This window comes from Gymnoscopelus braueri (assembly GCF_963280865.1).
Source record: "Gymnoscopelus braueri genome assembly, chromosome: 2".
Classification (NCBI taxonomy): Eukaryota; Metazoa; Chordata; class Actinopteri; order Myctophiformes; family Myctophidae; genus Gymnoscopelus; species Gymnoscopelus braueri.
In genome coordinates this window covers 25,510,371-25,522,870 of record NC_137604.1, presented here as the reverse complement: position 1 = coordinate 25,522,870, position 12,500 = coordinate 25,510,371, and the positions used below count along the sequence as shown (strand labels likewise).

The 12,500-nt window shown below is 41.0% G+C and overlaps 1 protein-coding gene across 1 annotated transcript in view; it reads right to left on the bottom strand.

Annotated features, from left to right (window-relative positions):
* Positions 1 to 12,370: 12,370 nt before the first annotated feature.
* tyrp1b (tyrosinase-related protein 1b) overlaps positions 12,371 to 12,500 on the bottom strand; it is a 7,812-nt gene continuing 7,682 nt past the window's right edge. Inside the window, exon 9 of the mRNA XM_080448958.1 lies at positions 12,371 to 12,500. This exon is cut by the window's right edge and continues 167 nt beyond it. Within this exon, the coding sequence (XP_080305084.1) occupies positions 12,462 to 12,500 (39 nt within the window). The 3' untranslated portion in view covers positions 12,371 to 12,461.

The window sequence follows — 12,500 nt, the reverse complement described above, 5'->3', positions numbered from 1 at the left end:
TTGGGTGTTTTTAGCGGTGCCACGCACACGCACACGCGCACGCACGCACACACACACTCAATTCAAAGGGCTTTATTGGCATGAGAAAACATACGTTTACATTGCCAAAGCAGAAAGCACAATACAGCAATACAGCAATACAGCAATACAATCAAAACAAAAATATGTACATTTGAAAGTCAGAATCTTCAATAGATCAATTTCTATGTACCAAGACCACTGGGTGCAGGTATAGTGCCGGAATATACACAATGATTAGTCTTTAGGGTGGTTGTGTTCCGTTTGATATCCTTTTCCTATCACAGCAACTCACGAATCTTGCTGCTGTGTTTGCACATTGTTGTACTTCGCCCAGCAGATATGGGAGTTTTTTTGTCATTGGTCATGTTTTCAAAATCTGTGTGTGGTCGTAATCTGTGGGAAGTATGTGTCTTGGTACAATGGACAGACGGTTAGGAAGTGTAGCTCGGTTTCCACTTCATTTTGTGTGCAGTGGGTGCATAGTTTGTCTTCTCTCGGGATACAGGTCTGCCTCTCGGGATACAGGTCTGCCTGTGACGACCTTTCTCGATCGCAAGACTGTGCTCACTGAGTCTGTACCTAGTTAAGATGTTTCTTTGTTTTGGGTCAGTCACGGTGCTCAGGTATTCTGCCACTGCGTATTCTCTGTTTAGGGCCAGCTAGCATTCTAGTTTACTCTGCGCACACACACACACACACACACCTTTCCATATCCCCTTCCCCAGCACTGTGAGAAGCTCTAAGCAGTTTCTCTGTTGTTCACATATCACAGCTCCACCTCCTCCGTCTGAACACTGGAAGAGCAGGATGAGATGATAAGAGAATACCATAATAACAAACCAAATGATACCATAACATGGTAAAGCATTTGAGAGCATTTAGAATGTGCACAGGTGTAAAGTATATGATCTAATCTTCTAAATGTCACTTACTTTTCGGTCTGTTTCAGTAAAGTCACAGATGTCGTCCCACAGATTAGGGCAGGAGAAATTAGCCAATGGTAGAATATGTTTTCACCACACCTTTTTACTCAAAGGTGTGGTTTCACGCCTTTTTGCTACAGCTCACTTATTTTATATCAGGCTTCATCAGAATCAGAATCAGTTTTATTGTCACATCACAGGTTTACAAGGTAAAGTGGGTGAAATTCTTTTTTGTACATCGTTCCCATCGCAACGTTAGTTTCCATAGAAAGAAGAGGGTGGGGGGTAAGTGGGAAGGAGATCAAAACAAGAGAGCAACAGAAGGCCAGACAAGTTATCTACATATTTACAAATTACCTGAGATAATAAAAACTAAAAAAAAAACTAAACTAAGGTGCCTGAGCATAGCAGCAATGTATTGTATACTGTGCATGTTATACTTATACTGTGCATGATAGACAATGGACGTTAAGGTGCTTAGAGGAAAAGGAGCACAATAAAAAAGACCAAAAAAAGTCAGTGCGTTATACAAGGGATTAAGGTGCAAAAAGGTCAGTGCGTGTGGACCGACCCTAGTATAATCCGCAAGTAGCTCCATGAGGGAGTGCAACAAAAAGTCATTTGTACCTGGTGTAGTCCACAGGTGAGGTGTGATGGTTAGTTATTAAGTAATCTTAACTATCTTAAGTATCTTAACTATCTATCAACACACAGGTGAGGTGTAGTCCACATAGGGGTTAGAGCACTGGTCTTGTAAACCAGGGGTCGTGAGTTCAATTCTCACTGGGGCCTATACTAAGTATTAATTTCTATGGGAGGCCTTAACTGGCTGGGTGAAGAGACCTTCTGAGAAATCGCAAGTTTGCCCACTGTGTTGTGTCCTTGAGCAAGACAGACACCTAACCACTTAAACCATGGATCCAGTATTTAGTTGACAGATTTGATTTGTTACTTCAACACCATATCTCTTTGCTGAATATAGTTTTCACTGAATGTTTGCACCAGGATAGGGAAGCTAGGGTTCATGTATTTAACCCATAACTGTACATAGTGGGAATGTTCCTGAGTAAGGGGGGAAGGGGGGTAATTTAGTTGCATGTCAATAGTGCTTTTTTGTTTACAACCTGCACGTTCTCTTCCTCAGAGTATAGTGATGGTGAAGAGCATCGTGAAAGGCAGTGCTGTTGATCAGGATGGATCAACCGTGTTAAGTGGTCAGCTGGGTGGGCCGCAGACACTTTAAAAAAAAATAAAAAGTTAGGGGTGTACAATGGTTGGTCCACAATATTACTTTTCTTTAAGTGAACTTCCATCACTGTGATGACCACTGTGACCACACCGCCCACTTCACACTGGGTGTGATTTTTAATATATTGCAATGCTTGCTGCATCTATTACATGTTGTGTTTTGAGCCAATGGTTAGTTATTAAGTAATCTGAGTTCCCAGAGGTTCTAGCATAAAAACGGGAAGGGTGAGAACTTCTGGGAACTCAGATTACTAGTTATTAAGTATCTTAACTATCTATCAACACACAATTGCTCTAGCGTTCGCTATACTTTCACCCTTTGACCTCGTCTCCTTTGAACTTCTCCTACCTGGCCAGGCTCCAGTGAATGCTGTATTGGTGCGTTCCCTCTCTAGGACAGCAGGGGGAGCCCTTCCTCCTTAGCCAGCAGCCACAGGTGGCCTGGCCAGTCAGGAGATCCTCAAGGCTCTCACAGGGAAATTCCCTGCAGCAGTGGGTAGGTCACAAGAATCTCCATTTAACCATTGAAACCTAGCATCTCTATTCTGGGGTGAACTTTTGTCGAATATATAATATATCTACAAGCTCATGTTGCGTTTCCTGGCAACGCGTTGTGAGCTTGTAGATCGGCTATTTCCCGCAAATACATTTGGTGTAGAGGGAAAAAAGGAGCGGGTCTAGTATAAGTGGATAAACAGCAGGCAGTATTGTACAGTACCGATGCGTGTTCATTGTAGTTTTCCTTTCGTCATCTCTGCTATTGTTACATTTCCCTGTGTTTTAGTTTTACCTGGATGCCATCGAGGTCGTACGACCGCTCCAGTCTCTCTCTGCTGAGGAGTTTGACCCCAGGGGCAATCGGTACGATGGACTCCGAGCCTGCATTGGCGAGTCCATGTGTCTGAAGCTGCACAAGCTTAGAGTGTTCATGGTGAGCACTGCATACTGCATCATAGGGGTGCAGCAGTTAATCGGACTAACCGATTTAATCAATTATAAAAATTATAATCTATTAATAATCAATCCCTATTTTGAGCATGTCAACAGGCAAAAAGTTAAAAGAAATGTCTTTAGCTTGTAGATCAGCTATTTTCATTCCTTTTTTGCATGACCCCATTGTGTGGTGAAATATAAAATAACACTAAGTGGTTAATCGATTTGTTGATATACACAAACAAACAAACAAAAAAGATATATATTCTTGATTATTATAGATAGTTGCAGCCCTACAGCATAAGAGGTCTCTGTGTTTTTATATCTGTGTTTACCTGGATCCTTTTCTACTCTTCCAGGTGGGCTGTGGTGCTTTTGGCCGTGAGATGCTGAAACACCCTCCACTACTTGGCGTGGGACTGGCCAAGAGCTCAGTAGGAGAGGTATGGAATTCTAGTCCTTTCCTCTTGCCAGTTCTATGTCCATCTTTCTTTCTTTCTTTGGTTTTCTCTTCTGGTATCTCTGTTTGTATTTAAATGATTGGTCTTATTGTAACTGAATCATTGATTCTTGTGTTGTGTCTGTCCTCAGGTGTGCATCACAGACCCAGATCTTATAGACCTAGGTCAATTTCCATTTCCATCGACAACACCCATGGTGATGCCTGCTCAAACTGTCAAGAACCTGAGAGAGATCCTGGGCAGTCAGCTGTCCTTCAATGCACACATGTGCAGCAATCACTCGTTCCTGTAGGTTTGCACTTTACAGCATCTGGAGGATCAGACCATTCCTCACCAAGGAGTGAGCGCATCTCTTCATCCAAGCTTCCATCATCTCCAATTTCAATTACTGTAATTGCCTCCTTGCTGGTCTGCCAGCATCGCTCTCTCAAACCACTACAACTGATAGAGAATGCCCCAGCACGCCTGGTCTTCATCCTCATAAAATGGTCACGTCTCCCCACATCTGGTTGTGACCTACAAGGTGACCAAGGGCATGGCACGTACCCCCTACCTGTATGATATGGTCAACCCCTACACACCTTTCCTCACACTTCAATCAGCAAACACAGGACGTGTGTCCCTCCTTTCCCTATGACACCCTGGCCAATGTTCAAAGCATCGTAGATTCTTCTCCCTCCTGGTCCAAAGCTGAGGACTGATCTCTCTCCTCAGTCAGAAGTGCAGACTCACTCCACATGTTCTGCCACAGTCTGAAAACGTACCCTCTGGGTCCATTTGGTTCCATTTGTACATTCCCATAGTTAAATAAACACTGAGAATTTTGCAGTGTACACTGGGGTTCCAGAGATATAAATAGTATAAAATGGGGGTCTGTGCCCCCCCCCCCGCACACACGCACACGCGCACACGCACACACGCACACACATTACCTGGCTCAAATATCGTACAGTGTGTAGAGGTCTTTACTGGGCACCCTACTCACTGAATTTGCACAGCAAAGTCATCTGTTCATTTAACTCTGGGTGTAAGACTGGTCCATTTGGGCCTACTGTGAAACCTGAAGATGGGGAATTCATTTCACCTAACTTTCATATTCCATAATTCCATAAAAGTGCATCACTTAGGACAACCAGCCAACAGTCAGCTATTATAAAATGAATGCTCTCTAGAAAGCAACCATTGCAAATTAGGCTAAGTGGACTCATTAGAGTACATGTTTAATTCTGTAAGTGTAAACATGCATTTAGCATGTTGGTTTGAAATGAAATTCCACCTGGCTACTATCAGAACAAGCTCTGAGGTGCCCGTCACCAGACTGTCCTGGTGAAACAGGACACCACACAGGATTATTTCTGGGTAGACATGACTATATGACTGGATACTCTGTCACCATTGTTATAATCTGCTACCTTTAACTGCCACAATTGATAGATGTTTCCTTAAACCAGCCACCTTATGTACATTTCTGTCATTATATATGCTGATATTTTTACTGCCTTATCCATCCCAGTGCTATTTTAATCACACACCTTATGTGACCTGTTTTTCTGTTCCTTTATCTCATTCCATTTGTCTTGAAACTTACGACAGAGCTTGTACCACTTTTTTTGACACCTGCAAACCTGTGATGTGCCAGTAAAGTTGAACTGTATAAAACCTTTAAAAGTTTAAAAGATGTGTTGACTGTAACAGCTAGAAATGTGAGATAAAATCTCATTTATAATATACAGCAGTTTTTCATCCTAGAGTGTGATTAAAGAAAACATAACATTCTACATATTATGCAGAACACAAACAACTGTGGAATACCGCAGTAAATAAAATGGTAAACCATAAATAATGGTTGTGTTGTGCTTGTGCATGCGTGTATGTGTTTAACTGTACTGTGTTTCACTGTTTACATATGGCATTATTTCAGCGTTTGAGTGTACGGTTTATAAAGATCACCAACATAATTCTAAATAACTAGCTATTCTACTGCACCTTTTCTCTCATATAACACTTGAAAACAATGAGTATCATAATAAGATACAAACAGACCCATTTTTTTATTGTTGATGATTTATCAAGGTATTTATTAAATATTTACAAGTTATATACATCATTGATTTTATTAAAAAATCTAAATAGATTCATTAATAATTCACTAGAGTAATGATAAAACAAAACAAAAAACACAATAACTTAATTTCATTGAACAAGAGACAGGTAGTCTTTCTGCAAGTTGAAAGCAACAACCATCAACAACCATCAGGTCAAAATTTAGACCTTATGCAGTTCTAAAGTTGTACAGAGCACCATGCAGTTGGTGCTGATGCTGCATGGTCTATCGCTCCTGTTCTTTGCCCTCAAAGTCCTTGTCATTGTTGTTCATCATGGTATCAGTGCCATTGTCTTCATTATTCTTCTGCTGCTCAGCAGAGAGAAACATGTGACAAAGCCTCCTCCTCTTCTCTGATTAGTTGGAGTCTCTCCTCGCCCCATTTCTCCTTCTCCGTCCTCAACTGTCCCTTGAGGTTTGCAATGTATAGGTAGGTTGGCCTCTTCCTCGATAAGGCTAGCATCTTTGTCCTCTTCAACCAACCTTCTTGCCATGACCAGGAGCTGGAACTTTCCCATCTCCTTGTCTTTCTCCATGGCTGCTATCTTAGTCCTCAAACTGTCGACCAAGGGCATTGTGCTCTTCCTCACTTCCTTAATGTCCTTAATTGTCATTTCTTGTGAGTGGAGCCTGGACCTGAACACAGTAAGAGAAGATAAGATGAGACCTTTATTAATCCTGCAAGGGAAATTCAGTCGCCAAAGGCAGCACAGCAGCTTAAGATGATGTTAAAGGGCAAGAAAAGTACTGTAGATACAGCAGAGTAAAACATCACACTCAAAGAAACACCATTGATAATTAATAAAATATACAACACTATACACCCTCAACATAGCTCCAATCGGAACCTCTCCCTCCGCTGAGATGAGGTTCCACGTTTGCCGGTGCCGTTTGGTTGAAAAATTTCCGCACATTTACCACTTTACATGTTTCTTACCCCTTTCTGCACATCGTATCCAAAAAGAAATGCTCACAGATGTTTGAAATTTTAACGTACTATACAATCTATCCAACGAGTTAAAAAAAAGCGTTTAAATCGCTTCTCTCCTTAGCCGGTTCCATAATATTATGCATTAGAAGATGCAATTCAACATTTGACCAGTAGGGGAATCAGTAATGTTATCTCTACGGGCGCAACTCTTGCGCAATGTCTTAAAAACATGTAACCGTCTGAGGAGAGAGGCGAATTAAACGCTTTTTTTCAACTCGTTGGATAGATTTTATGGTACGTTAAAATTTCAAACATCTGAGAGCATTTCAGAAAACCTTAACTTTTTGGATACGATGTGCAGAAAGGGGTAAGAAACATGTAAAGTGGTAAATGTGCGGGAAAATTTCAACCAATCGCCACCAGCAAACGTAAATGGGGCTAACCCTCAACAGTGCTTTCATAGTGCTGATAAGAGACACAGTAAGCATGTCACATAGTGTACTTACTGTACATTTTCTACAGCAACCTTCTCTCTCCTTCCAGCAGCATGCCTGATGATGTTTGAAGCATCACTTGGACTCTTTGATTTGCCAAAGAAGCGCTTCTTTAACCAAAGCGTCGCATTGCGACGCTTTGTGAGCTTGTATAAATCCGTATATGTTTAAAGTTCTCATGTGGCCTAAGATGCTTCTTTTGGTCTTGTTTTCATAGACCTGGTTGCTTATTTCTCTCACTAAACATGGCAACACTGGTCTGGATCCGTCCCACATCCAAACTTCATGTGCCGATAAACGGATATATATTCTTTTAACAACAACAAACAACGATGCTGTTTAATTAACATGATAAAACACGGCTCATGTTGCCTGCATGCTGCAAAGACCGAATATGGAGCTTTAAATTAATTTTGTTGAAGCAACAATTGGCAGCAATAAAGAAGAATATCAGGTAATGATGTTTATAAAGCCATTACTATGGACATAAATAACAGTTCCTCTAAATCAACCTATTGAAACATGTTAACTAGGTAGGCTAACGTTAGCTAGGTAGCTAACTAAGCTAGCTCAGGGGGCCTATGGATATCAAGCATGTCAACCATAGAGGTATAATGATGTCAACTTGTCAAGTTTGTTATTAAAGACGCCATAGCCTTTAAATTTAGTCAATTAAATTTATGTATGTGTTTTCTGATAGGCCTAATCTGAATTGGGGCCTGCCGATAACAAAAACAACTAAAACGTTACTTAGTTTTAAACAGTTTACAGGATACAGGATATCAATCCTGGCATCATTATCAGACTTAATTTTATCCTTCAACTTCTGTATGTTCTAATCATATATACTTTACTTTACTCTTTTTTTTTAACATTTTGGACAAAATAGCCAATATTCCATGTGCCCAGATGTCCCTAGTGCCCATCTATCCTGTTACCGTTTTGGATAGTTTAGTTTAGTTTTTTGTCTGTAGATTTCTCACTACTTTGTCAGATTCGTCAGCTTAATTGTACAATAGTAAAAACAACAACAACAACAACAACAACAACATCACAACAACTTTTACTTAATATGTCAGTTAGATTGACATTAGGCATAAAACATGAGGCAATTGTTAAATTGACACAATATGCCTCTTAGTTCATTCTAACTGGGGTCCATGGCCTATATTGCACACCAAACTGTGGGTCCTTGAAATTAAAAGGTTTGTGGCAACCCACAGTGCTTACAGCCTCCTAGTGTTGCCAACACCTGCTGCAACATCTCACCTAACCTGGCCTGGCATTGGCCGGACTTATGCTGTGGATTCACTCACACACGTTCCACGTGTGAGTGGATCCGGGTCGTCGGTTTGGCTAGTGCCAGGCCAACCCAAACCCCTAATTAGCACTGTCTCTAACCCACAAGAGACTGTGGGGGCAGTAGTATGTCACTTGGACACCAATCTGGGAACCCATCGCCAACTGAAAATGAAAAACAGCGCCCTCTGCTGTTTGTTCTATGTCTGTTGGCTCTGGGGGGAAGAAAACGTAGAGCCAGAGCGCAAGGAGACCGGTGTTTGTGTATGCCTATGCCGCGTCACTTCCGGTTGGTGCGCTTGTGTTTTCATTCCCACTAACAATATTTCTACACGGAACACTAACACCACTTCTCCCAGAGAACATGGATCGTTTTGGTTATAAGCCCACTTGTTTCTATGATGAAAGAGTAAGTTAAAATGTGAATATATTTCCGTGGTTTTGTCTGCTCCGCGGACGCTATTGTTAAATTAGTTTCGGTTTGTTTCGAGGGGGAAAGATCGACGGACATGTGAATCCCGCCCACTACATTTGATTGGGTAAAGCGCGGCCTGCTTCCTGATCTGAAGGCACGCCCACTTGTAGCCCAGTGTGTACATGTTACGACGAGCCTTCACGACAGATTCTCACGCAGTGCAGAATCTGTTCTTGAGAGATTACTTGGACACAGGCCGGGGTCTGATCAGCCTCGGTCGGGTCGCCTGGAGGAGGGTGAAACACCCAGTGACTCCAGGTAACAACACTGATGACGTGTCCAAGTTTATGCATCAGAGGATTTTTAATTAACTGAGAAGCACTGGTCTAGATCGCTTGATGTCATCAGGAAAAGGTGTGGCATGTCAATCATAAATGTCTACTTACTTTATAATACCGCTTGATTTACTTGATTGGGCCAGTAAATAATAATAATAATAGCTCAGATTTATATAGCGCTTTTCTAAGCACCCAAAGTCGCTTTAAATAAAGGAAAGGTAGGAACCAACTTTAATAAATATAAAGAAATGAAATAAAATAAAATAAACTATAAATACTGGTTACAATACTTTACCCTCTCCACTATCGCACTACCCATGGTACATTTTCCATCAAATACAGAAGGCACTAAATTCATCACTTAATCCTACTCAATCCATGCAAGAACAGTTTAAGAGCTGTTCACACACACACACACCCCCACACACCCCCCCCCCCACACACACACACACACACACACACACACACACACACACACACACACACACACACACACACACACACACAAGCTCGAAGCAGTGTCTCTGTTCACATATCACAGCTCCACCTCCTCCGTCTGAACACTGCAAGAGCAGGATGAGATTATAAGAGAATACCATAATAACAAACCAAGTGATACCATAACATGGTAAATCAGACCAAAACTAAGTAAAGGTAAGGGGGACTCATGTGAGAGCGTTTAGAATGCGCACAGGTGTAAAGTAAATGTTCTAATCTAATCTTCTAAATGTCACTTACTTTTCGGTCTCTGTCTCAGTAAAGTCACAAATGTTGTACTACGGATTTGGGCAGGAGAAATGAGCCAATGGTAGAATAGGTTTAGGAAACACCTCTGTACTTATGGTGTCAAAACAGGCTCCATAGCTCAGGGGTTAGAGCACTGGTCTTGTAAACCAGGGGTCGTGAGTTCAATTCTCACTAGGGCCTAATGTGATCATTTATTTCTTTGCCGGCTGGGTAAACAGACCCTCTGAGAATCAGCAGGTCCCTGCTTTGCTCAGGCTATGTGATGAAGTGTCCTTGAGCAAGTCACTTAACCACTGCAACCATGGGTACAATACCTTTGTTCCTTCAACACCATATCTCTTTGCCCAAAATAGTTTTCACTGAATATTTGCACCAGAATAGGGAAGCTAGGGTTCATGTATTTAACCCATAACTGTACATATGTGGGAATGCTCGTTGAGTAAGTGACAAAAAGGTTCAAATTAGGCTCCGTAGTGGAGGGTGTAGAGCACTGGTCCTCTAAAAAAACAGGGTTTGCTAGTTCAAGTCTCACTGGAGCCTAATTTGAATAATTATTCCTAAGGGATGCTATGCTATAGTTGACTGGGCCTTCTGAGAATCAGAAGTACTGATAGTCCAGGTCACCATTATTTAGTTACATGTCAATAATGATTTTGTGTTTATTTTGGTTTATGCCAACTGACACAGCTTGCATGTTCTCTTCCTCAGAGTATAGTGCTGGTGTGGTGGTGAAGAGCATGGTGAAAGGCAGCGCTGTCGATCAGGATGGACACATCCATATGGGAGGCGTCATACTGACTGTGAGTTGCAACTTAAGAAGCTCCATAATGACATGGCTTCCATGTGGAGCTCAGTCTGTAAACGTCAGTCATGTATGACGTATGACTCCATATGTAGGAGAGGTTTCAGCCGGATCAAACAGCCAATGACTTCCTTTATGGAATTAAAGTCGAAAACATAATGTGTTTTTTTATGATTTATTCCCATATTATCTTTTTTAGATAGATTTTTTTAGGTAGTGTCCTCGTATACGCCCTTCTGGGGTTCTTGCCTCTTCCTTGCACTTATGTTATTCTTTTATTCCATTATACATGTATTTGTTACTGACTTTAATTGTACTAAATCAAATCTCTACTTAATATCATGACATCACGTACACAAAATTTAAATGAGCTGACCTATGATCTATCATTTATTGTAGGTTTTGAGTGTAGTGAGTACTACACAGGGCTGAGGACCATGAAACATGAAACTACAATAAAATAAACACATGGAGAGACACAGCCAGATGAGCACTTCTTTATCTAAAGCAGGAATAAAGTAGGCATACTCAAACCATGAGGTGAGTGTTAGTAGGCCTTTGCTTACACAGCTCTTTTATTGTGTCAAATCTCTTATTGTAAAGTTAGCTGTAAACTTACAGTAGCCTATAACCTCACTGAAAGTACTTAGCTCATCACAGTCTTGTTGGTGTCGGATAGGGACTGTTAAATTGGCACGTCAGGGATGCCCCATGACGCATAATTATATTTTGGCCTAGATTTAACTCGTCTTGAAAAATGCATTTCTCTTAGCAGTAATGCAATACATCCACATGGGGGCACTCACTCCTCTATTAAGTAATTCTAATAAGAAGTTGGCTTGTCTTACCAATGTGTAGTTTGTCTCACCCATGTATGCAGAAACCAAGTCAGACTCATCAATAGCAAAGAAGAACCAAACAAAGGACCAGGGTTGCCTAATGCCTATATGTTTTTTCCTTATTAGAAGTGTTTTGTTTTGACAATAACATTTAGTTGTCAGTGTCAGTTAAATACAGAGCTGGATGAAGCCTATAGCCTACTAATAATAACCGTAATGCAGTAAACTAGGTAGGCATGGCTATATATCACAGTTTCCTGCTAATGTTAAAGGACTACTTCACTCATTTTCAACCTATCTTCAAATTCAAATTCTTCAAAATTGGTCCTCACTATTGCTCATTATAAGATGGCCCCATTTCTGTCTACTCACTCTGTGTCTCAGAGGAGGGCTGTGAACAGTTCAGAAGCCTGAATTTAGCTTGTTATTACATAATAACAACAGTGTTTTTACCTGTTAATAATCTCCCATTAATATAATACGCAACTTTTATGACATCACTGAGCAATTTATTTCATTGATGGTTGTTGAGGTTAATGATGATTACTAGCCTATGCTGAAACTATAATACTTTATTCGATTAACTCGACCTCATTATGCTTACAGTTAACATGTAATAGTTTTATAACATTTTATAATTAGACAAGTCTATCCATATCACTGGCATTTTACATTTAACAGGCTGTTTGATAGCCTCACAAAGCCAATAAGCCACCCATCCATCCATCGTGAGCAGAGCGGCGCTCCACTCTACCAGTCAGTCCTACTCTTTATAAAGATCTCACTCCCACAGCCACCCGGGCATTTGGTTCAAAACCAGTAAAACTTTATTAGAAGAATAATAAAAACAAAACACAAATGCATTAAGAGGTTAAGGCCTTTCCAGGGAGATGGAAAGGCATCAAACTAGACCACAGATTGTGATTTGTCCAACCGCCGCTCGTC